This window comes from Syngnathus leptorhynchus, chromosome 1 (assembly GCF_054491065.1).
Source record: "Syngnathus leptorhynchus isolate UIUO chromosome 1, UIUO_Slep, whole genome shotgun sequence".
Taxonomy (NCBI): domain Eukaryota; kingdom Metazoa; phylum Chordata; class Actinopteri; order Syngnathiformes; family Syngnathidae; genus Syngnathus; species Syngnathus leptorhynchus.
The window spans coordinates 8831377-8856640 of record NC_141195.1 but is presented as its reverse complement, the minus strand read 5'-3'; the positions used below and the strand labels follow the sequence as shown (position 1 = coordinate 8856640).

At 40.8% G+C, this 25264-nt stretch overlaps 4 protein-coding genes and 1 long non-coding RNA gene across 6 annotated transcripts; 2 read left to right on the top strand and 3 right to left on the bottom strand.

Annotated features, from left to right (window-relative positions):
• Positions 1-461: 461 nt before the first annotated feature.
• Positions 462-7967, bottom strand: tfcp2 (transcription factor CP2). Its single transcript, XM_085918539.1, has 16 exons — positions 7618-7967; positions 7307-7490; positions 6632-6783; positions 5783-5859; positions 5406-5511; positions 5104-5210; positions 4277-4429; positions 4083-4193; positions 3653-3741; positions 3521-3569; positions 3210-3303; positions 2957-3047; positions 2760-2866; positions 2266-2408; positions 1503-1554; positions 462-1420 (listed from the first exon to the last, which is right to left on the bottom strand). The coding sequence occupies exons 2-16, from the start codon at positions 7426-7428 to the stop codon at positions 1383-1385; spliced, it is 1491 nt and encodes a 496-aa protein (XP_085774665.1). The 5' UTR covers positions 7429-7490; positions 7618-7967; the 3' UTR covers positions 462-1382.
• On the top strand, positions 6619-11861 carry LOC147061811 (uncharacterized). Of its 2 annotated transcripts, none has more exons than XR_015066957.1 (3): positions 6619-6789; positions 10558-10622; positions 10714-11861. It is a non-coding gene; the product is annotated as an uncharacterized LOC147061811 (long non-coding RNA). The 2 variants fall into 2 exon arrangements; XR_015066955.1 differs by having other exon boundaries at positions 10558-10638.
• Positions 8297-18166, bottom strand: pou6f1 (POU class 6 homeobox 1). The gene is given in 14 exon segments (XM_085918411.1): positions 8297-10131; positions 10427-10595; positions 10676-10811; positions 10893-11126; positions 11691-11819; positions 11910-12130; positions 12272-12503; positions 12943-13082; positions 13173-13353; positions 13867-13909; positions 13911-13946; positions 15281-15366; positions 15954-17290; positions 18078-18166. Coding segments are annotated over 12 exon segments (1893 nt in total). The 5' UTR covers positions 15307-15366; positions 15954-17290; positions 18078-18166; the 3' UTR covers positions 8297-9785.
• dazap2 (DAZ associated protein 2) lies at positions 17265-22089 on the top strand. The gene is made up of 4 exons (XM_085918794.1): positions 17265-17442; positions 18144-18262; positions 18332-18580; positions 18699-22089. The coding sequence occupies exons 1-4, from the start codon at positions 17430-17432 to the stop codon at positions 18825-18827; spliced, it is 510 nt and encodes a 169-aa protein (XP_085774920.1). The 5' UTR covers positions 17265-17429; the 3' UTR covers positions 18828-22089.
• Positions 21656-24959, bottom strand: LOC147061808 (uncharacterized). Its single transcript, XM_085918669.1, has 4 exons — positions 24677-24959; positions 23654-23701; positions 23028-23081; positions 21656-22954 (listed from the first exon to the last, which is right to left on the bottom strand). Exons 1-4 carry the CDS (start codon positions 24942-24944, stop codon positions 22782-22784), a joined length of 543 nt encoding a protein of 180 aa, XP_085774795.1. The 5' UTR covers positions 24945-24959; the 3' UTR covers positions 21656-22781.
• Between the last annotated feature and the right edge of the window lie 305 nt (positions 24960-25264).

Genomic DNA, 25264 nt, shown 5'->3' with positions numbered 1-25264 from the left:
AGCTTCTGCGCCAAGGAATGCTGGGAAATGGAGTGTTTGAGTTTGCCTTTGTCCGGCATGCTTTCAAACCGTTATAATTACTATCCATCCATTTTCAGAAAAAGCCTATCCTCAGTTATTGCATTATTCGTTTTTCGCTACTTTAAGTTAGCAATAGGAAATTAATAAAATACGTTTTTGGCTCAAAAATATAACATTGAAAAAAACATGTCACTGACAATTTCCTTATGGATCTAATAAGGCCAGCCCAACTTTAACTTTGAACTTACTAGCAATGAAGCAACTATACCTACAGATACATACAACATAGTGTATTTTCTCAAACAGTGTAAAGGGTTATTTCTTCAACTGAAGAATACTTGATGTTTTCTTTGAAGGAAGACTTTATGTACACATTTTTATTTTATGACGGTCTTTTTGGAATAATTCTGTCGACTATGCAAGTAAATTTCAAATCTTAGCAACAACCAGCAAAATCCCCAAAATGGTGTCCATGGGCATTTTCTTAACCGCAAAGATAAATAGATAAACATACTACAATAACTGACATTTCCCTTTTTTCTTATGAAAAGGTGTTTATTTTTTCTGGTATTTATGAGACAACGCGGTGAATCAGATTCGTACCAAGGCTGACAAATGACACAAGTATAAAAAAATGTCTAATTGATCATAAAAGCAGAGACAGAAAATGAACTCTCACATGCAACTCTGGTGTGCCCCATGTTACCAGTATTGCTAGCATTTGAATGGATACAAATAAAGACTTCAAAATTCTAAAAGTAATGTGCGGAAAATACTTAAAATCTATTTAAATGTAATGTTGTCCAAGAAAGCCTAATTAAAATGTTTTTGTGCTAAATAACTCCATCATTTGCACCCACCAAGTTTTTAGTCGCTATTCAAAGTATCAGAATTAGTGCAACTACCAGCTAGTAGATGCTAAATGTGTTAATAGCTGTATTTCACTTCCCCTTAAAGATGTAACTGGCTGTTAGCTGGTCTTTTAGCTCCATTCCCGCCCAGCGCAATGTATTCTCTTAGCACTGATTTGAGTTGTATTCAAGAGTTTTTAGAAAAGCAAACCTTGATTACAGAGTGCTAACCTTTGGCACACCAGACGCAGCGGTCACACCGGCCAAACATGAGCAAAGGAGGTGAGAAAATGCGGCCATGTTGGCGAGAGGACAGCAGGGTGACAAGGGGAGATGCGCTTTGTGTCACCGTGGTAACGGAGTCACTCCCTCCCAAGAAAGACATGAAAAGGCCAGGTGCTTCGTGTTCCCGCCGAACAGCTTCAAGAGGCTTCCTGCGGCGTTTCCTAGTGATCCGGGAAGAGCGAGGAGGGTGAAGCTGGATAGTTGAAAGGACCGTCTGGATCTAGTTCACTTCAGGATGATGTGGTAGCCGTCATTCGTGTCATCTGCAACAACAACAGCCATGACTGCCACAGTCAAAGAAAAACAAACAGACACGAAATCAGGAAAACGGTGAAAGATCAATACCTTTCATGGTGTCCAGAACAAAACAAACTTCATCCTGGAAGTTTTGAATCATCTAGGAGGTCAAAAAAGAAGAGTAGAAAATGTTCAAAATTCAGAAGGAAAGGCCAATGACTCACATAAAGCAAGTGCCCCAATGCACCACAGGCAGATGACAAAGGAAAATAATGAATGCAAATTCTTTCAAATGCATACAGCGCCGCCTTCATCAACCATCATTCAGGATTTTCGATGAGTGCACACTGAGAGCAAATCAGTACACGTCTACTGGCTTGTACTCAACCTTCAAATCTACAGTCCTGCTTTTGATTGTATGGTCGGCCTATAGATGGGGTGGCTAAAGTATCCAAGGTCAAAGATAAAATGTTTCATCTGCCTAGTTCTGAAAATGGGTCTGAGAGTGAGCCATTCTGCGCTTCTGCCCATAGGTTAGTAACAGAAAAGCAACGCAACACAGCATGTCTCCACCCATGACTTGACAGCTAGGCTGGGCAAAGATCCAGAGCCAAGCGAGGGCCCCTGGACTACTCAGTTTAAATCACTATCCTGCTCGCCTGTTTAAAGCGGGAGTCAAATAAAAATAAAAAATTACAATATATTTTACGTGGGACTTCCACTCAAAACACTATTGAGATTAAAATTGCATATATGGAACATGAATTAAGAAGCAGCAAAATCCACCTTTTTTAAATTGATTTTAGGGGACCATTTTGCCACTTGCTGTCGACTGAAGATGAAGAAATCATTTAGAATGTCAGAAGCTCACCTCATCACTGACTAGCACGTGGATGCCAGTGGGACCCTGTTTAAAGATCTGGTTGATCTGTCGAGGTGAGATGTTGAAGAGCTGAGCGATCTTCTCTGTCAGCTCGGTAGCAGTCAACTCCTCCAGGTAGATTGCATGATATACTGCAAGCAAGAAATACAAAGTACGTCTGTCAATAATTGCAAATGTTTAAAAAAATATATATATATATCTTGGTACTATCATTGTATCTGGACTGTACTGTCGTGCTCTGTGCTTTGTCGATATTAACAAAACAAGGTATTCCCCAATCTCAAACTGACCATTTGGAGAATTGTTGGACTATCACTCCATGTAGGAATACAAAAACTGTATGCTATAGCAAAATATACCCTAAAAGTCAAGAAGACACTGATTGTAGTCAATGAACAAAAATCGTCTTTCATTTTCAATTTATGAAAAATATTAATTTTCCATCTAAACATCTTTCTTTTCTTTTTTCCATGTGCACTGACTAAAGAACGTGTTGTTCGCAGCATCTCCGTTCTCATGTTTGGTCTGCTGCTCGCGTGCCTGCTGCGACTCCTGGCACACGTAGATGGTTAACCTCGGGCGGACCACCCTGTCGGCGACACATATGAAGGCGTGTTTGCAGTTATTCCCGTTCTGCATCGACCAATCAACAAACTGCATGCCGTCTCCATGTACTCACCGTCCTTTTAGCGCATTGAATAATCGTATGCCGTCTGGCGGGCCACAGATCTGAATGACATCGTCCCTGGTGAGCTTCAACAAGTCTGCTCCTGGTAATCACAAAAAAATAAATTAACACTGATCGGAAAACCAATCATGTCTACTCAGGACTTTTAAAAGCGGCTCAGCAGACACACAAAAAAAAAAGTACTTGACTATGTTGACATATACACAATACTTGCTGCAATGTAGAGCGAGGAACAAGTTTGTACCTGAGAAATTGGTGAAGAGCCGTGAGAAGGGCGAGAAGCGGTTCCGGAGAAGCCATTGTTGAGCATCTTGTGGCGTCGCCGCGGGTAACAAATTCTTAAGAGGGAAATAAAGTCACTAGCGGCCTCAACAAGTAAACAGCAATAAACAGCTTTGTAAATAGCTTTGTATTTTCATGACAGTAGACTGTTTTCATGTTTCCCAATATTACACTTATTAACCTTTAAAAGAAGAAGTATAACTGTGCTTATTTTAGAAATGGAAGAATAAGATCTTAAATTGGCGATGCTAGTCAAATGTCACCTGTACTTACGTCCGCGACTTGAACAACAGGCTCAGGCTGGTGGTTTGGTGATCCGTTTCTAAAAAGGATCAAATGGAAAGAGTGCGTTAGCAAGCAAAGATTCACCGCAAACAAAAAGATGGCATCGAGAACATCTTTCACCCTTCTAGAACAGGAAAGCTGTTCTGTGTACTGTTGAAGGCCGGTGATGGCGAGTTGTTGACGTAGGTGACTTCGGGCCAGGGGGAACACTGTCAAGAGTCCAAAGGTTCTGTTAATGCATCAAGTGGGCTCGCTGTGCATCGTGGTGCCAAGACTGCGGCTCCGACCAAACAAGGAAGGTTAAGGAGGCATTTAGGAGTTGCTCACTTACATTTAAAGTTCATAAATGTGAATCATAATTATTCTCAAGGTCTATTAGTCACATGTTGTAAATAGCCCACTTGGTGAGTACAGAATGATCATTTGAATCATCTTGGCAAGAACAATTCTCCAATTACATTTGATAAGGACACATTTGTGGACCGCTCTAAATAAAGCTTTGATTTATTTTCATGAACATTACCTCAAGGTTATTAATACACACACTAACCTCTGTGAGGATTGTCGTTTCATACGAGGGCTGATATTTCTCCTTCTCTTGCGGGGCCCTCTTCTCCATCTTCTCCCTGTCCGTCTTCTGCTTTCTGTCCGCACCTTTGGGCTGAAAGAGGTGACATGAAGTCACTGACCCGATGACACCGACTCGCACCCCAGCAAACACGTCAGGGGTTTTCCACTCATCACCTTGAAAACTTTGACCTGACAGGAGGCGGAGTGGAGGTGCTCGGTGTACTCGCTGCTCTCGTTCTCTTTGAACGTGTCAATCTGGATGCGGAAGGGAACCCCTTTTTCCCCGCCGTGCTTGCGCATGGTAAATTCTGTGCTGATGCAGTGAACCTAGCATTGGTGAAGAATCAACAAGGTTCTTGCATATAACGGGTGACCCAAAAAGATGCGTACCCATGAAAATTTCAATTGTGACTTTGATTAAAAAGCTATTTATTTCAAATTACAACCACACATTATTCACTTTATGGAAGACCATTTACCAGAGTTTCAGCTATTTCTGTCAATTTTTAGTCAATTGACTTCCTCTTCCTCAAAGACAATGTATACCAGGGAAATCCACAAACAATTGAGGAACAGAAAACTGCCATCACAGCAAAAATAAGAGCCATCCCGAAAGAGGAGTGTGTAAAAGTGATTGACAACTTTGTCAGACGAGTACAGGTTTGCTTGCAACGGAATGGTGGACATTTGGAACACATCTTGGGAAAGCCATAAATTGACTAAAAATTGACAGAAATAGCTGAAACTCCAAACTGAAACTTCCATAAACTGAATAATGTGTGGTTGTAATTTGAAATAAATAGCTTTTTAATCAAAGTCACAATTGAAATTTTCATGGGTACGCATCTTTTTGGGTCACCCTGTATATGAAAGTCAGAAAAAACATTGAAAAAAAAATTGCACGCTAAACAATTCTAATTTACCGAATGGACCTGAATAATCTTGGGAAAAGCTGCGCAACGATATCAAGAAGAGGAAGTCAATCAGGAGGATCGTGCTACCTGGATAAAAACGGAGGTTCTTTTTGACGGTTCCCAAAGGAACTCCACAGTGTTAAGCTGAGTAGGGTTAGCCCGTGGATCGATAATGCCGACTGACATGGGCACATCTGCAACAGACACAATGTGCAACAGTCTTTGAACATAAGGCGAGGCAAATTTGACAACACTGTATTCCACTGCTGTTGCAAATATTGGATGCTAGTCTGAAAAGAACTTAGCTTAGCTTCTGCTAACAGATTTTGTCTCAAGGAAATTAATCTGTTCCAACAGAAGTGTGCAAAACAAGATTCTAAGGCACCCACCCAGGTCCAGAATGCGATCCCCAGGCCTGTTCCAGCGCCAGCCCTCCAGCTGCTGGTGCTCTGTGTACTGAAGTCGGCGGTCGTGAAACACCACGCGAATGATGCTCTGCGTGTTAGATACAGCATATTTGCATATTACAGACATTTGTGTGGCACTTGAGTACAACCCTGAAAAAAGGAATTAGCAGATGAGTATTTATGCCCTAATTGTTGCACATTGACATGCAATATAATCTTAGCAATATGAATGACACATTCATCAGAGTCATCAATTGATCATAAACATTCTTGGCAATTAAGTATTAAAGAATATATTGAAAGCAGTCCAATGGCCACCCATAGCAAAAGTAACACACACAGGCACCTGAGTAACGCACCTTAACCATTTTACCAGAGATTTCCGGAAGTTCATCAATTTTTCGATTATCAAGCATTATAATTTCGTAGGACTGCCCTGCAATGACAAGTGTACAGGGGATAACACATGGTTAACATAGAAAATCATTGCACTTTTGGATTTAAAGTAAAAAATGTGGAACTTCCAACATGGGAAACAATCTATTCCGTAACATTTGGTGACTTCCAAATTGCGCTAACATTCTCAAAGATTATGCAAAGGAAATAAATTTATTCTATGGTAAAACAGAAATCAAGTTAAACTACAAACTTTTGGATGACCCGACAAACTGCTTGTCATTAGTAGCGGTGTAACGAATGATTTAGAAAACGCGCGAGCATCAGTACAAACTAATGAATTAGTCTGAAGTGGACAATGGTTCCATCGAAAAGTCATCAATGGGTAGGAATCGGTTTGATGTTGCTGATTATTTGTTTTTCAATTTATTCAATTGAATACTTAGATCTGGAAAGATTTTACATGTTGTTGTATCTCAATAAACCTGACAATAGCGTCACTTGTTAATGCACATTGTAAATTGATTTTCTCCGTAAACCTTCGGAATCAGACCAAACCAAATTGTTCCACGTGGAATAATATATCACTTCATGAATTCTGATACATATTATTATAGTATTGTGATACATAACGTTTGCTTGACCTTGAAACCTTTTTGTCATTAAATTTAAGATTAATTCCAAATTCCACTACCTGGGCAACTTTGGCCATTTCACACAAACTCAGTCAGACTAAGTGATTTATCAGCTAACAAATGAGAGTGGCCATTATGTAACGTTTTAACTCCAATGTCTGGTATCCACGTGCTGACCTTGATTGAGGTAGGTGAGTGTTTCATCATGCAGTTTAACGGCTGGCGAGGTAGCAGCACACAGAACATACTGGAAGGGAAGGATCTTGTTGTCGCTGTCCGGAGGCAAGTTGGACTCCTCTTGTTTGAAGATGGGCAGGGCAAGTACGTCGCTGAAGGTGAGACAAAAACAGAACAACTGTTAGTACATGTACAGTGCAAAGTGCAACAAACGAGCATGTGTATTCCCTTACTGAAGCAGTTCAATATTCATAATCAAGGCAATGCTAGCAAATATCTGAGTATCTCGACAATTTACAATGCAAAGTGTTGCTCGTGATGCAGACAGCTTGACAATGAAAGAGAGGGGAGAATATTTCAGCGTATAAACAAAGCCAAGGCAGCTTTATTTATGTAGCACATTTCAAACTCAATGTGCTTCATTAAAGAGCATTTACAAACAAAGAGTGGCAGGCACTTAAAAGCAAGGCAAAGACACTGTCACTTCACTTGCGACAGTCAGAATTCCAGCCAAGCTGCTTGCATATGGTGGGCAACTGATGAAAAGCAGAATCACGCACACAGACTTATATTCGCAAATGTGAAAGTTTCACAGACAGAGTCACCAGCAATATTGTGACTGCATAATAACAGGTTAAGTATCAGAGTCCTGCTGAGTTAAAACTGCTTCAGTACCTCATGCTGTATGCCCCTGCACCGAGCTCCTGACCGATGCCAGAGAGGCTGGCATCGAAGTCCTGGACCAGTCCGGACTCGATCACTTCGTCGGAGAGAGGCAATTTCAGAGCCCAGGCCATGATGACTTTGTGCGGATCTCAATGGGTTTTGGTTCTGATAGCACCCTCAATCACGTTTTAACCTTTGGTGAAGAAAACGAAGTTTGACTTCCAACCGTGAAAGCGGTGCATTGAACTTGCACGCATCTGTAAAGTGATGGACTTAACAAATTATTTTCATTTGATCAATTAGCGGTCTGCATATTTTACCTTACGGCGAAGCGGAGCGCAGCTGCTTTCTAATGGTGCGAGATTTTCATGCCATCACGTCGTGCGCCGTCGCTCTAGTACTAAAATAAACATGTCGGGCTAGTCACGCTAAGCAGCTAGCAACAGCGATCCCAAAAATTAGCGCGTCCTCCCAACATGAGGTGTCACGACAACATCATACAATCCACAACCCACATTTCTAGAACCGTGTGTGAGCCTAAAAATGCCGTAAAATAAAGATCAAACGATATGTTCTTTTTGTTTATTTATCTAGCCAACGAACGGAGTTACTGTAATTTCCGTGCGTGGCTCTCCTTCGTTTTGTTTTATTACGCACAATGCTGCCCCCTCGCGCCTGGGAATTCTTTTTATTAACAGTTCTACAGTACAGAAAAGCTGCTGTGTGGCGTTTGCATGTTCTCTCGGTGCGCTCGTATGCTCATGACTGCTTTCCACATGAACTGAACACTCGACATTTTTCATACGGATTAACAAGTATGAATGATTTTATGCCTACATATAGTTTTAATCAGCGAATTTACCCTGGTACTACATTATTATTTTTTTGTTGGGTAAATCAATCCCAAAAAAAGCATATTTTCACCGCTGAGTAGATCAACTGGTATGAACTGAAAATGTATCATCACAAATAAACACTTTTTAATTAGTAAAGACAGTTTATTTACATTTTTAAAAAAAAATTCCTCTCACTTCTTGCAAAGGCAGACGTTTCAGTCAAACAAGATAGTTATAGATAGAATATTTCTATCATTTTATTTGTTTAATATATTTTTGTTAATTTAAGGTTATTTAACAATATTGCATTTTTTTCCATAAAGCACATAGCAAGCAAACCAAACATATTCACTTATTGTATGGCATCTTGTTTTGATCTTCTAATTCACCGTGATTCATATTTATTCTGTATAACAGTAGCTGATCTGCGTTAAAAATGTTGCTACATTGCGATATTGATAAAAATTAAAAAAAAAAAATCATGAGGCCCACCAACATGGCTATATCGTTTGCAGTAGAAAAGAATTAGTAACATTTTTTTACCTCCTCAGGCATCAATAAAGTGCAAAGAATCCTTGATAATTAACATATAGGTTCACACATAATAAGCAGTTAGTAGAAAAAAAGACATACAGAACATGCAACATCTTCAAGTCATTACACATAACTCTCATGTAATTCCATCAGTTTGATTTATACTAGAGCCACTACATTTATCGAAAATATGTTACTGTTGTAGGGCGCTTTTGAAAGTTACATTGTTAATAACTTCATAAAATGAAAATTTCATCTAACTTGAGATGAGGAGCAGTTTGTTATCACCGAAAGACGACAGAGAAGGCACAAAAACAGCAATACGTTGTGACCAAATCATACTGGTTAATGACAAACTGTATCAAAAGTTTGCATTCGTCCTGAAATTAACTTAGGACTTGTACCAACTTCAAACATCAACAACTAGTATAAAGTATATAAAAATCAACACAGTTGACTTGAGCTTTTATGATTATCAAGAAATACCAAATTGATGATTGTCCCTGACTTGTTGCAGGATTGCGTTGCGGCTGCATAGACAAGCAGCAGATGAAATCGTCCATCATGGCAATAAACTTGATCCAGTGGAACCTCTGAAGTCACTCCGATTGAAGCAATTTTGGGTCAAACTGTCCCCTTGAAAATATCAATATTACTTTTATTGGCATTTTTAAAAAGACCGGTTAGTCATTGTTGACTGTCACACGTGTAAAAAGAGGTTAATCACTGGAGAACAACAGTTTGACTTTTGACACCAAATGATGTCATGCCCCATGGTCAATCGTTTGATGCACACTGAATAGAAATCCCTGCGATGTCATCATGATGTCGCATTCAAACTTTGATATTTTGTGTGACTTTGGGAGTCATTTTTCCGGAAAAGAACTTCAAAGTGTTCCACTTTAGAGGTTCCACTGAACTCAATAATGAACAACAATGCCACTTAACAAACTGAGCTGACTTACCTGCGTGTATGTTGCCATTAATAGGAGAACCGTACACACTCGTACACTCAGCCTTAGAACCCAGGAACTCACTTTAGTATTGTAGCGCTGAGTCTTAAATAATGTGTAACTTCATGTTGGGGTATTTACAACAAAATTTGCAAATTCCATTTTCTACTGGACCTGGAAAATGTTAATCTTGCTGGTGTTTTTCAGCGTCTGTCGTCGGTTGCAGAACCAAACCCGCACCACCTCTCGGTCGTAGTTCAGCTCCTTTGCGATTTCCGTGATCTCTTGCCCTGTGGGCAGCGAGTTCTTCTCAAAGTAGGAGTTGAGGACTTCGATGGCTTGAGGCGTGAAACTGGTGCGCCGCTTGCGTTTCTTCGACGGTTCGCCGCCGACAAACTCCATCAGGTTCTGCTGACCCTTTTGGTTCCAGTGCTCGGCCTCGGCAAGCCACTTCTCCAACACTGGCTTCAACTTCTGGGCACTCTTCGGGGTGATGTCCAGCTTTTCAAACCTGTCGCGAAAAGACTTTTCATTTAAGTTTTTTTTTTTCTAATGCATTGATGTTGATGAACGAATGGTTAATGACACTGAGACCTTTATTGTTTTAATTTTCTAGTTAACAAGTGATTAACTAGCTCAACATGACAAAACAAAGCTTGCTGTTACAATTACATGTAAAATCACATCAGACTGTTGTGAAACTTAACCCGAAACTTTTAAACACTGGGAGAATTTCATTGCAAATCTTCAGTTTTAATAATAAATATCCCTGTTTTAATAAAGATGACAAAATAAGTGTAATTCACCTGCAAATGGCGGATTGGCTGTAGGCCGGGCCCTCTGTAGCAGTCAGTGCCTGTCCCACTTGAGTCTGCGTCAAACCCAAGGATAGCCGCCGGATTTTGAAATTCTTAGCAAACTCACGTATTTCTTCCAGATTGATGCCTTCCTCATTGCTGGCAGCCTGATGGGGCTCTGCCGGACCGTGGCGGAATACACATGGTACATAAAACTGATTGTGAGTCATGTTTGCACAAGAGGGCAGATGTACGTACTGCTGACAAGCTGGCCCACTTTTGCCATCTCGCCACAGGTGATGGGGAGCGATGAGGATGGCGAGGTGGAGCTTTTGAGTACCGACGGCTGCGGGGCGATGACAACCGGCAACTGCGTGGCAGCTGTTGCCGGCGCCTGCGAGGGATCATGTACAAACAGGACAAATCAGTCACATTTTGCAACCCAAAGATTCAAATTAGGCAAGATCATGCATACCTGTGAGGTTGGTTTGGAAGGTGCGGCTGACACGGCAGCTTTGGGCAGAACAGCTGCAGAAGCCGCGACCGCGGCAGCTCCGTTCCCGACGGCAGCGAAAATCTGGCCCTGAGTGTTCAGGAGCAACTGCGGGGTGACCGTCTGGACCTGCAGACCCTGGAAGGGGAGGGTCGGAGTGGTAGCCCCCCCGGCCAGGGAGGCCGGGTTCACCAAAAAAGGGAGAGTTCCTATAACCTGAGAATAGATGTCGAATAGGAAGAGCATAAGCAAAACAACTTCCGATTAGCAGGGATTAGAAACGATCCGTTAACACTAAACTTTCTTTTGTAGTAGCAATAACAGCAACATCGTATCGTGATCTCGTGTTATTTGGGAACCAGACATTGCAAGTAATGTTTCATTTAAAGGGGACATGACATTGACTTTTCAATTGTTTCTATTCAGATAGTAGGATATTTGGAGTGACTGTATGTATCAAGTATGACATTAAATAAATATTTTCTTTCCTGTCAATTCCTGAAAATGTCTCTGTCGGAGAGCCATTCTGCAATTGTGGTTTACATTATGTAAGTTTTCAAGCTCATGATGAAAAAGTTTGGCTTTCAGGTTTGCCTTTGTCGAGAGATGGCTGGAGTCCAGCGACAGACTTTAAGGAAGCACTCGAGCCGTTTTTCAATGTCAAGAACAGAGTGCAGTGAACACGGCGAGTCCTGTCTTAGAAGTACGTAATTGGGAATGTACTTCCTACGAACGCTTGCCTCTTTTATCTATTCCCTTCAGCCTTAGGTTCAGACCAACCTGGCCCTGTGTGGTTGTCAGGATCTGGCTTGTGATGCCCGCCATGTTGGACATAGCGTTGGTGATGATGGGACTGGAGGTGAGGGAACTGAGAAACTGGGTCTGTGCTCCCAAAGATGCAGCATTGATCTGAGGACAAAAACACACGTTGGAACAAAAAAACTGAACATTCAAAAAATTCGCAATAGTTGTGGTGAATCTCAGTTTCGTCTTCCTCACCAGTGCGGGATTGATGGAGAGTCCAGCCGTCTGCAGTGCAGCCACCGATATGTTGGACTGGGCAGCAACGGTTGCGGCCGATGTGGCTTGAGCAGCTGCCTCTTGGGCGGCAGAGATGATCGTAGCTGGTGTGGACTGAGACGCCAAGCCGCAAGTTTGCTGGATGGAACCTGCCGGAGCCTGGAACACTGCCTGCGTGCTGGTTTGTAGAGGAGCCTGAACTGAATTTAGAATGACCAAACATGATCAATATTACAGGTGATCACAGTTGAAAACATCGACGACTATTTTCCAACAAACGAGTCTAAACTGAAAAAAAAATCAACAATATTATCATCGTTGACCGTCATCACGACCATTACCTTGAAGGCCAGCAAAGGGCATCTTAAGGAAGTTAGCGGGCTGCGTGGCGGCAGCAGCGGCGAGTCCAGACAGTGTGGCCACATTGGTAGTGGGCAGGGTGAAAACAGCCAGACCGCCCTGGCCGCCGATGGAGCCTGCCATGCTGATGGGGATGAGCAGTGGCTGGCCCAGCGAGCTTGTCTGGGCCAACATGCCAGTCATAAGAGTGGCAAGATTTTCTTGTGATAGAACCTGTGTGATATAATAGCACACAAACTCAGATGATGTCAGTACACAGCAGAAAAACACAGTGTATATATTTGGGGGGCTAAAAGAGTCATTTAGGTTGAAACAATTTTATTATGGCAACAATGTTAGTTAGCACAGCAAAGCAAGCAAGCTTTTTTGCTCCACAAAAGTTTTAAGAGTTTTTACTTATATTTTTAAGTGAGGGACAATACAAGGGAAAATTAGTTCTATGGCCTCTTATTTGTTTGTTAAAAATGCAGGAAAGGCAATTTTTACACCAGCAAAACTAAAAACAGTTGAAATTGTATTTAAAATGTATTTATTTTGTTTTTATTTTATTTAGTTTGTTGCCTTGAAATTTTGAGGTCACCCAACTTTTGTTTACATTGCGCAAAATGGATGCATGGCTAATATCCCTTTTGATTCCTTTAATAATGATTACCTGCGGACAACCTTGCACAGTGACGGGCAGAGTGGCCACGGGAGGCTGCGGCAAGGATATACTGATGGGCACAGTTGGACTGAGGGTATGGACAGCGTGAGCTGGCGCTTCACCTGATGCCGCTTGCTGTTTGCCAGCTACTGTCGGAGCACATCGGGTGAGGTGGTGAGTTTGGCGCATTTCTTTCGTGTGCAAATTGAAAATCCAAAGTGTGGCTGGCTTCAGCTTACCGACTTCCTCAGTGTTCTGGGATCCAGCGTTGTCATTGCGTGGGCGGGAACCATCAGGTTGAGCCCCTCCCCCCTCTGTTTTGCCCTCACTTGTCTTCCCTTCAGGTACCGATGAAGACAGAGACGCATCAACCCCGACTTCTAACACACGAATTGTCTCATGGCCAGACATCACGATGACCTGAAGACAAAGGGAAGGTCAAATACGAAACAGAAGGCAGGCTCATAGTTTATTCTGTTCTATTTATGATTTGGAATATAGAAAACTCAATCACAGTTAGTACCTAAGAGAGGTCTTTATGTTGCCTTCAAGAGAAGCTGAAACACCTACTTCACGGAGTAATTTCATTCAAATATTAGAATTATTAACAATTAAAAAGATTAATTATTATGTTCATCGCTGGTCTACGCAAATTTGAAGTCAAGGGGAGCAACTGTGGCGCATTTGTCTGATTTCCTTGTGTTTTACATGTTGCCACTAACTCAAGAGCATTCAGTCTGACTTTGAGATACTTAATTTGGACAGTATTTTCTGCTAGGTTCCACTTAGATGAATTTGATTCTAAGGAAATGCAAATATGAAAGGTTGAGAATGAGAAGCGAGGTGATTGGAGAACAAGGTCCGCACAGAGAGGGAGAGAGAGAGAGAGCGACAGACGGACAGACAGACGGACAGAGAAAAGAGGATGCATACCTGGTTGCCTCTGGCAGGGAATTTCAAATGGCAGGGTTTAAATGGCTGAAAAAAGACTTCTGCGCTCAGACAGTGAACAGCTAAAGGAGGACAAAGAAGCCAAGCATGTTAAAATACAAATGAGGAGAGCATGAGTACAGCAACATAAACAAACACAAACAATGGAAAGCATCAGCCAACGATCAGCTCAAGCAGTGTTTTCTTTCAAACATCCCTTGGCACACCAGTAAAGAGAGAGAAATGCTTCCCATCCACACACACACACAACAGCCATTTTTAGCCCATGAAAAAAAGCAAAGGGCTGCAGGGTGGAATTTATCATACATAAAGCATATAAAGTAGGACGAGTCAACGACTATGCTGTTATTTTCACATTTTGGCTATAGAGCCATCTATGTAAGCTTTAAAGCAGGGCTGTCCAAAATCTTTCTTTAAGAATAATTAACAAGTATACAGACCACTTAGTTAATTTATTCAACTTGGGTAAAACCAACTGATCTGCATAGATACAGAAAACACATATTAAACAATTGTATATTGTATAATTGTATATGATATACATGCATATATACAGTAGATATGTATCACAGACAGACCTGTTATGAGTTTGATACAGTGGCCACAGTATTCTACTAGTTCATTTACAGCACCAGGTTTGCGTTACTGGTAGTAGTCTAGAGTGGTTAAGATCCTATTTGTCTGGCAGGACGTTTTGGTGTTCTGTCATATGGAGTTCCACAAGGAATCTATTTTGGGTCCTTTGCTGTTTTCATTGTATTTGCCACCCCAGTGCCCCTAGGTTCCATCCGACGTAAACAGGGCATTTCCTTTCACTGCTATACAGATGACTGTCAGCTCGATGTCCTTGCTGAGCGAAAATGACCTTAAAGGTCAACAATCAAAAAAGATCACTAACTCTGTGATGTGAAAGGGACATGAAATGAAGCGATCTGAAGCTTGTGCTGTTGCTGGACACAAATAGAGGCGCAACTGGTTGTGTTGAGTGTTTGCATAATACGTCTCACAAGTCATTCACCATAATAAAAATGTCAAAGAGCTAAATTCGCAATGTAGTTACCAAATACGCTTACTATACATCTGGCTTCCTCTTTGTGTTCTATTACTACCACTACTATTAATGTATTTTTGGGACATATATGGATGCCTGTTGCACTCTGATGCCTCTCAGAAGTCAATTTGATACTACAGACATCTGGTTTAATGGAGGAGAGTCACAGTTTGGTGTGTGTGGTCTCATTATAAGTAGTGTTCCGTATGTGTCCACTGAAAAGTGCACATCTAAAAAATGACCCTTATGGAATTTTAATGAACTTGTTCTGAGTTCTGCATGTGCTCTGCATGTAAATCTCAACTGTCTGCCGAAATGGAAGATATTCTTTGCAAATTGAGTTACCTGCTCGTTGACAGCAAGCGGGGCATCTCTGACAGGAAGGTCCTGAGACTTCATGGCTTGGCTGCACCACCTCTATCCTCCTGCCGCTGCAAATGAGTCAAATCGGTCGATTTGAATATATGCATTTTAATAGAATTGCATGGAACGTTTAGTATTCTTGGCTATTTATGGGGCAAGACTATTGAGTGGGACCTATAAACAGGTCCCACTGTGTTGCACTTGGCTGCAGAGGAGATGGGGGGGCTGGAGGACTTCCACTGATGGCGGGCATGAAGCGAATGAAAAAAAAAATCAAAGCCCAAAAAGGAAATTGTGGTGCTACTTTTCCCGCCACCGGGGTGCAGTTAAGACATGCATGTGTGGCAAAAGTTTATCGGGTGTAAATGGTCTCGTCGCTATGCCACCCCTTCCCTCCCCATCCACCATTCGAACCAATAAAAGTCTCGTCGGTCACTTTAGGACATCATTACTAGACTGCCATATTCGCCGTCATGAATCGGTCTCTCTTTATCATAAATATATAAATTATGCTAATGCAGAGCATTGCATATTAACCCAAAGTCATTTCCTGTCGCAGTTTGACAGCTTCGCGCAAACCAGGCGACAAGAATCGTGCTTTTAAATGGTATTATTTTTGTTTGTTTGTTTAGTTATTTTTCAACGGTCAACTTACCGGTTTAAAAAGGTCCTTGTCACAGTTTGGTTCAGTCGCAGCTAATTAAAAATGCATCTCAGCTCCCAGACAGGCGCAGTGGCTGCACACACAAAAGCCATTTGCATTGATAAGAAGGAGGGCTGCAATGTTTGGGGGGATCTGGCCTCTCGTCTCGCCTCGCCGCGATGCCAACACTTCGGCTCATCCCCCCCAACCCTCCAAAAAAACCTCCAGGCGCCTCACAAGATCCCATGTGAGGTACAAACTCGGTGGGAATCGACAGAAATGTGCTCTTTTTGCCACTACGTCATGAACATAATTTATGCAAGAAAAAAAATATTGCATTGAAAATGTCTGCCGTGAGTTGAGAGGCGCCGTGGCGCTCTTAAAGGGCCAGTGCACCAAATAAGGTCCAGACAACGGCTCTTACAGTGATTGCGTAACTTGATCTCAAACTCATCTCCACCGGGTCTATTATTGTTTAATTTTATTTCCGAGAACGTAGGAATACTTTAAAATAAATAAATGATTTAATTGTTATAACAGCAGATGCGATGCAATAAAATGCATGCAATCAGTTAGATTCACATGGGGTTGTGGCTATTTTAGTTTTTCAGTATTTATCTTATTAGATGTGCAAAAATGAAAAAACTATTTCGTGTCTGCATCACAGTAGGAAGGTCAGAGGTAAAACGCTCACCATTTATTGAACATTGCGATAACCTTCAGGGAAATGAAATGAAACAAATGTATCAAATTAAACTCAATTAAAACGGGATTTATTTTTTCTTCCAAAGTTTTGGTTTTCTTTTGAAGTTAAAAAGCACCTTCTCACTGCATTTTTGTTCAAACCCCATTTTAAATTATGGAGACCTTTCAGATATGAGTGCTGCAGATCAATGTCTGAGAAAGTCTGACTGTGTATCATGCTTCTCTGGGATTTATTATTAAAGGTAGTGTCGACACATCCTTGTGAGTTGAATTCTCAAGTGGCATGGGATTATATATTCACCAGGAGGTTGGGCCATTCTTGGACTTCTGCCCTCTTTACATTTGTAATTTATTCATACCGAGAGGTCTCAACTCACCTCACCTTTGTATCGTTAAAACAACCACTGCTACATACAAAGTGCTGTAAATTGAGTAAAAATCAGTTATGCAAGAACAAAAACAGTGAAAACAGTAAATTAATAACACATATAAACAAAACATATTTGAATAAATTATCAACCAATCAATCAATCTGATCTCGCATTCACTCGTCACCTCCACCATCAACCAATAGGGGACGCTCCAACTGAAAACTAAGCAGCCGCGCTCCACCGCCGAACGAGATCAGTTGACGTCACCGATATCTACAACAACAAGAAGCAGAAAAACAAGGAAGTGGATTATTGCTATTCACCGCTCTTCGTTTGAACGACTCTGTGACGAGATAAGCAGAGTCCCCTGTGATTGTCTGACATCCTCTACATTTCGAACCGGACTGTGACAATGAACAACAAAGGTATTTTACCCGCTCATATTTCTTAGTTTTTTCTCCCTGTCAGCGGCTTGCTATGCGTCGCCAAGGCTAAAGGTAGCAATGCTAGTTGTTTTGGACAACCGGGGGTGGTTACATGACAATACATGGCCGTCGGAATTTTTGTGGAACTCGTTGAATGTCAGTGCCTTACAATGTCAGATTAAAGATTAAAACACGGTTTAGTTCAAACGAACGAATGCGTGATCATATCATGCCGTATTGCTTAGTATCAGGCGAAATTGTGATATCGGAGTCGGGTTTGGACGAGTTGATTTTGGTTTCATTTCCCCAGAATAGCAAGGGAGTTATCATCAGTGTGAGTTTTTGTAATATAAATGTTTGGCGGATGCCTGATTATTCTCATGGTACAATAAATATACATTTACAAACGATTTAAAAACGCACATGCAAAAAAAAAAAAGGCCCCAACATACATTTAAATGATGATGTAAATACAAAGGTTACCGTAATTGTATTTCTCTGGCATTAAGTGGAAAAGCATGTAATTGTTCTGTCTGATAGATAAAGTTAAGACTTTTTTTGGTAATAAAATTAGAACTTTTCTCAGCGGGGCCTTTTCAAAGGCCATGGACAATGACGAAAGCAAACTCCATCACCTTTCCAACATTCTCACGTTTGATTTGCCCAGCATGCGTATGTTCAAGTTTGGTGTTGTGTTCCAGGGTCATATCCACAGCAGAGTGTGTACCCTCAGCAGAGCACCGCCCCCGTTTACCCCCCTGCTATGCAAATATCTCCTCAGGCGCCTCCTTATACGGACACGCCTCCCGCATACTCTGAGGTAACCATAGCGATGGCCGAGATGATCCCGATTGTGAACTTGTTAACCACTTCTTGTATCTCTCCACAGATCTACCAGCCTAGGTATGTGCTTCCCCACCAGGTGACCGGCCAGATGCCTCAGATGTCCTCCCCCTATGTGGGCACTCAGGTCTACATGCCCATGCAGCCTCAGATGCCCGTCGGAGCCATGGCCCAGAACGTCCCCCTGGCTTATTATCCGATGGGGGCCATGTACCCGCCTGGTTCCACGGTGATGGTTGATGGTGGCTTCGACGCTGGCGCCCGCTTCACAGCTGGAAGCAGCGTTTCCATCCCGGTGAGTGTTTGTCCTCATCTACTTGATGTGTTGTCTTTCTGATTTAAAGAAATACAGTAAAGAATGTTCTTTTGGGGACTCACGGGAGTGACTGATGGTCTAATTTACTGTGCCTCAGCCCCCACCCCCTGGGCACGCCCCAAATGCAGCTCAACTGGCGGCCATGCAGGGCGCCAACGTGGTCATGACGCAGCGCAAGAACAACTTCTTCTTGGGCGGCTCCAGCGGAGGTTACACCATCTGGTAACAGCAGATGCTCCCTCACGCCTAAATCCAATGCAGCGCCTCCCCCCTTCCCCAACATCACGTACCCCCCCTCCCCCCTATCCTCCTTAGGCTGCTTAGCCACAATACTGATATCACCTAATGGAATGTAATGTTTTTGAGCCCTTGTGAAAGGTACAGTACTCCACTTATAACTTAGCCATTAAGTGACCAACAAGTATTTAATGTTGTAGAATCCATCCCATCATTTTCCACTGCGTCTAGCTTCAGTTTTAGTTTAGGTCATTCCAGGTTCACAAGAATGGTGGCCTGTGCTATGACACTTGTGGTTAAGTAGGTAGCTAAACTTGATAGATTTCGCAAGGCTTACGCCATAAGATCAACTTCAAGCCAAAGTCAAGTCACACATTTTCTTTACAATATTATCTTCTATCTCCAACCAGTTTGAACACAGGTAAGATGTGATGGTTTTTAATCTGTGAGCCATAAGGCACGAATATAATTTTCAGTCGCATCAAGTAGAAGTACAAGACAAAATGGCCGCCCCCCCAGAAATTGATAAAAACAGGTGGATTTTTCTGCTTAATTCATACTCTACAAACGCATTAATCAAAATACCATATGAAGGGGCATAGACCATATATTGTGATGAAAATATTTGACTTGACTACACCTTTAAGAGATCAAAATGTGGCAACAACATCAAATACCAACCAATCAAGACAACTCCAGCTTGGTTTGAAAAAATAACATTTTAAAGCCGTGTGTCTCTGATAAATTCACTAAGAGGTGTTCAACTGGTCTTCCACTTCTTCTTCTTTTTCCCCCCCCTCAAAGGCCATTTAAACAGATATCAGACCAAATTCTTTTTGGGAAACATCAGTATCACAAGAAACTGAAGGGTAAAGTCAAATTAGAGATCAACAGCATTTCAGACACATTTCTGCCTCGACAGCAGCACAACTCTGCTGTAAAGATGCTAAACTGCTGCTTGTTTATTAAAATCGAGTGCAGGTTAAATCATCTTTTCAATGATTTTTGATCAACCAGTTGAAACTCACTGCTCTAGAGACTAAAATATCATACTTGAAGCAGCTTCTACAGAAAAGACAGTAGGCAATGTCACATTCGTGTAGTGTTTAATAGTTGAGCTGCTTTATGGTGAAAGTGAAATGCAATTACAAAGTTGAATGCAAAAAAAAAAAATCCCCACTTGTCTTTTTTTCTCTCATTTTTTTAGTGTAGTAAACTAATGTTCCTATAAATACCAGTATGACTATCACAAAAAATTCTCGAGGAAAAAAAAAAAATGCATTGAAGTAGATCAAACTTGTCTTTTACGCAATGTGATATAAAAAAGAAAAAAGCAAGTTGCATTTAAAGAGCTTCAAAATAAAGAAATGCGCAAAATGCACTTGCCGAAAAGTGGTTTACTGTACCTTGTTGGGCGACGTGTAGATTTAACATAGTCAAGTGCCAAAGAGCACTGGGGATCGAGCCCCATTTCAAGAAACAAAACGTTCAAAGGAAAATGGAAAGAGATTCAAGTGAGTTGACTGCGACAGGCTGGTTGGTGTAACTTTTGTAGTTTGTTTCTTTTCTTTCTGTTTTGATGTCGGATACCCAGAGTTTATACAAAATGTCTGAAATGTGCTTATTTGTGCAAGCTCATTCATTTAGTACTCGTTTACTTTTTCTTCTGGTTTTCAATTTGGCACATTTGAAAAGGTTTCTGTTAGTGAACCATATTCACTTGTTTAAAAAGAACAACACTGAGTCAGTTGTACCAAAGAAAATGATTTATGATATCAACTAATCAGTTCATGTGGGATTTTTCATAATTGTTCAAAGTTGTGCATTTCATCATTTTTAATTTGCACATTATTCCTAATTTAAAAAAGAAAAAGAGGATGCACTGCTAAACTAATATGACAAATTCCAGACAACGGGTGGTTGGTTATTTTTTAGTCATAGGTGTGTGTGTGTGTCTATATTTAGAAAACTGTGAACTATTGTGCTCAGAGGCTTTACTGCTGTCTGTGATAATGATGCGCTTTTTTTAATAACAACCAATCAGAAAACTAGCGGTGTTTGTTTGCTGACTAGTTGATGTTTTACTTAATTAATGGGTAAATGTTTCATTTAAAATGAGCCTATAGGCCAGGTAAATATGTATCCTTAGAAATACGAGGTGAAATTAAGGGGAAAAATATTGGGGATCTTTCACAAACTGGGATTAAACAATCACCACGCTGTATCCGTGTTTGTGTCAAAGGATGTTTTAGATTATTAGATGATGAAACCCGTCAGAAGGACGTTGGAAATTTGATCACATTTCCACCCACTAATCAAGATCCTAGAAGGTCAGATGAGTCTATTTAGAAAAAAAGATACATTTAAAAAAAGGCCACCAATTTCCCTGACATTCGGGAGTAATAAACAGTTTCCAGCACTCGTTTCTCACAAGGTTTGAAGCAAAATGCACTCATGAGACTCTTTTGTTTTAGTCTGTATGCTGAGTTTTGCATTTTTACGACACTATCTGAACAGGAAGTTGCTCTTTGTAGATGTTGTCCACTGGGTGTCCGACTAACCGTGTTCAGGTTTTGGCTGCTATGGGGGGGGGAGCTCTTCCGCTACCTTTATCAAACATGCGGTTGCCTTGGAAAGGGGTCATTCGAACTAAAGTTCTCATACTCAAGAGGGCCCACAGCTTCCAAAACTTGAACTGTCCACTTTAGTTTTGTGTGTTTTTTTTTTTTTTCTTCTTTTTGTAACGGTGGTGCCACCAATATGAAGTACTTCCTGTACGAGAGCAGCTGTAATGCCAACCGCAGCCCGACAGACTTCTTCTCTGTTAAAGGATCAAGGACATTCCTGGTTCAGGGATTCTCTTTCCGATGTTTTGTAAAAAAGAAATAAAAAGAAAAAAGACGCCGCGCTAAAGCGATGACGGACTTATTATGCACATTTTCTGTCTTGAGATGGCTAAAGGAGATGAGCGTCAATGACTTAGGTGCACTTAACTTTTTTATACTAAACTTAAAATTTAAGTGTAAGTTTAGAATAAAGGTTATTTTGGACATTTGAGAAGTTGTTTAAATTTATTCGCATATGTAATGTATTCACAATGGGGCACACTGCTAAATAAAGGACATTTGTTTTTTTGTAACGTGATGAAAGAAATCATGTCATTTTTTCATTTGAGTTCCATTTTGTGAAAATGAATAGTCACAGGAAGTGGTTTTTTTTTTTTTTTTTAATAAACCTATCTGTGCAGCCACTGTGTTGGCAACCACTATGTAATTGTGTTTGATACTCTAAGTAAATGTCATGTTTTCATTTAGTTGCTCTGGTTCCAATAAGATCAGCTCAAACACAAAACACTGTACATGTTTGTAGGCTCGTTCAGTGTGATCACATAGGGGGGGATCCTGTAAAAGAATGTAGATCTGTTCAGCCTGAACGATTGCGTGGAGCTTTTGGTTTGCTTATTATTTCAAAAGAGAAAATGGTTAGTTTTCAAACCTTAAAAATAACACTGAGGGTTTTCCTGACACCCCCCCATAAAATAATACCGGAAAGGTTTTCCAATTCCACCAAAAAAATGAAAACATTTTTCCAAAACATCTTTTTTTATTGCCTTCCATATTTATGTCAAACATGGAGGTCAAATTGAAGCGAGTCAGTAACCATACAAAACTTTTTTTTTTTTTTTTTTTTTAAATTGTAACATCTAAAACAGGACAGTCTCCCTCTACCCCGAGAGGCACGTATGATAAATATTGCAGCACACTTACATAATAAAAATCACACTTTAACATCCTTCTACCCATTACAATTCCCAAAGTATAAAACCACTCAAAATAATTTTCTTTGGTTTCACACACAAAATTTTCTTCAGATAGGTTTACTCCTGGGGCGTTTTTTTTTCCTGAGCCTCCTATCCTCCCGCTCCTCAGTGAAGTTCAGTCTCTCAAATAAAATATTCCTTCTTTTCGCTGGCAGCCTGGTTAGCAGGATCCTCGTCGGGGTCCTCGCCGGGGGCCTGCTCTCCTGTCGTCCTGTAGTCCCCCTTGTTGTGACACATGTAGTGATACACCAGGACGGCCAGCAAGACCAGCGTCAGCACGATTAATGTCGATACCACTGGGGAGCACAAGAGGGATTCACACACACAGGGCTGCCACTCAAGTGATCACAATGATGAGAAGATATTTACCTGCAATGACTGTGGTGTCTGGTTTTAAGTGGGCTGTAGATGTCACTGCAGTAACTACGATGAAACAAAAGCATGAGCTCAGTGGAGGCTGGCAGTGACGTCACTGACTCTTGTCATAGTTCTCACAATATTTGATTAACTACTATTGACACCCTCAACCTGTTTGATTTTTCTTTTTCCACGACATTCCAAATGGATGTATTGGCTATGGCCAATGTTTGTGCAATAGCTGTGATATCAATAAATACCATGAAATAAAAGCTGGGATTCTGAAGTATAAGGAAGTGACCTCACCGTTTCAATACCTTCAGAGGGGTGAGTTGGTTGAAAAGGATTTGCTAGTCATTGTGGTCAGTTTTTTTTTTTTTTTTTTTTTTTTTTAATTGATGTTTTACTCAATGCACATTTACTAGTTTCAAGTAGATTCACCTTCCGGAAATAAGCAAAATATTGTTTTGTTGCTGGATCACCAATCGGATCAGTCGCCAGCTATATTTTGATTGAGACTATTATATGTGATGATTCAAAACATGCATTTCACATTTGAGGAGCTTCAATCATGTGGCTTGACGATAGCAATGAGGTGACCCAAAAACAAAGAGGCAGCATATGTAAAGGACTCTTACTGTTTTGTGTTGTGTTGGTGAAAGGGGGTAGCGTCGCCATGTTGAAAGCTGAAAGACAAAATTGAAAGTAGCTCGTTTCTTAAATAACAATGAGGGTTCCAACAATGCACATTTCATCTGCATTTTACAGAAATTCACCCAAACGTCCATTTTCTACAGTGCAGAACCCTGACAGGTTATCTTTCTTGGTAGCCATCTACTAAAGATAGAAACAAACTTCATTTTAGTTTATGCTAAAATGTTGTGCTCACTGCTTCAAACTTTTTTTTTCCCCCAAAACTATCTGTTCATTTTGCCATTTAACCAATGGACTGGACAAAACAAACATTTTAATTTACACAATTTATTCAAAAACAGGATATACAATTTCAAATTGACAGAAAAGAAAACGCACAAACAAATGATTCAATTAATCTTTGGGTTCATGTGAGCAAATGAGCAAAAATGTCGATCACTGCTTAACAAAGCAACAGTTTTTCCAAATAGGTTTTAAATTCCACAAAAAGGTAACACACTGGTCAACTTGTAGTTGTTTTTTTTAAATCGGAGATGAGAATTAAATCTCCTTGGTTACTTTTTGTGTGGACTAATCTGCCCTTGTTTTTCTCGTGCACATCAGGTTTTCACAAGTAATGGGACAAATTATGATTGTTCATTTTTATGTCGTCATGTTAATTCTTATGGTGAAAACAATGTACGCTATTTGGGAATTGTTGACCCGAGTCTAACGTTCTAGCTTAAGTCACTTTTTGTGTTCAGAAAGAACCGACGTTGGTAGCCAAAATAAATACACGTTTGTCAACATCGCCGTTTCCGTTTGTTAAAGCCATTCCCCAAATTAGGCTGACTTTCGTTTTTATTCGTTTCATGTTAAGTCAAAGATATTTCAATTACCTTCAAATTCATTTAGCAGTTAGTTGAAAAAAACACAAATGATACTTTAAAATAAATAAAGGAACACAATTCAGGACCAAACGTCCGATCAGCCCAATATTTAGCACGGCTGCACGTCTCCGATCTTACCTGGGCGCGTGCCACCAACAAGCAAGCAAGTAGTCGTCCGTTTGCCGGAGTTTGCACACTTAGAGAGTGGAGAAAAATGTGACTCACTCCTGGCAAAAGGTATAAAGTCTCGTCTAGCGTCGAGAACAGTTGAGCCGACTGAAAGAGACGTTTTGCTATTATTTTGGCGTTGTCCGCTCGATTTCAAAGCTCTCGTGACTTCCACAATGAGCGCACCGTGTACGAGCGTTTTCAGCCCCTCCCTTTTCAATGTGCAAAGATCGTTCATAGAGAAGTTGCACTGCTATCAAGTCAAAACGTGGGGCCCACAACTATCCGTATGAGCGCCTACAAGCCCCACCCATCGTTGACGTCCAAAGATCGCGTGTCACAAAGATCACCGCTCCTAAGCTTCGATGGGGAGTAGACTATTTTGAGTCATCATCTACATTTTCTTGTTTGCAGCGCAGCACTAAAGTCGTAATTACTATAATTATATTACTAGACTATAACTTTTAGGAAATAAAATAGTATACAACAAATTAAAAACGTCAGAATCCATTTTTTTGTCGGCTGTGTTGATAACAGAAGGAATATCGTCACTAGAAT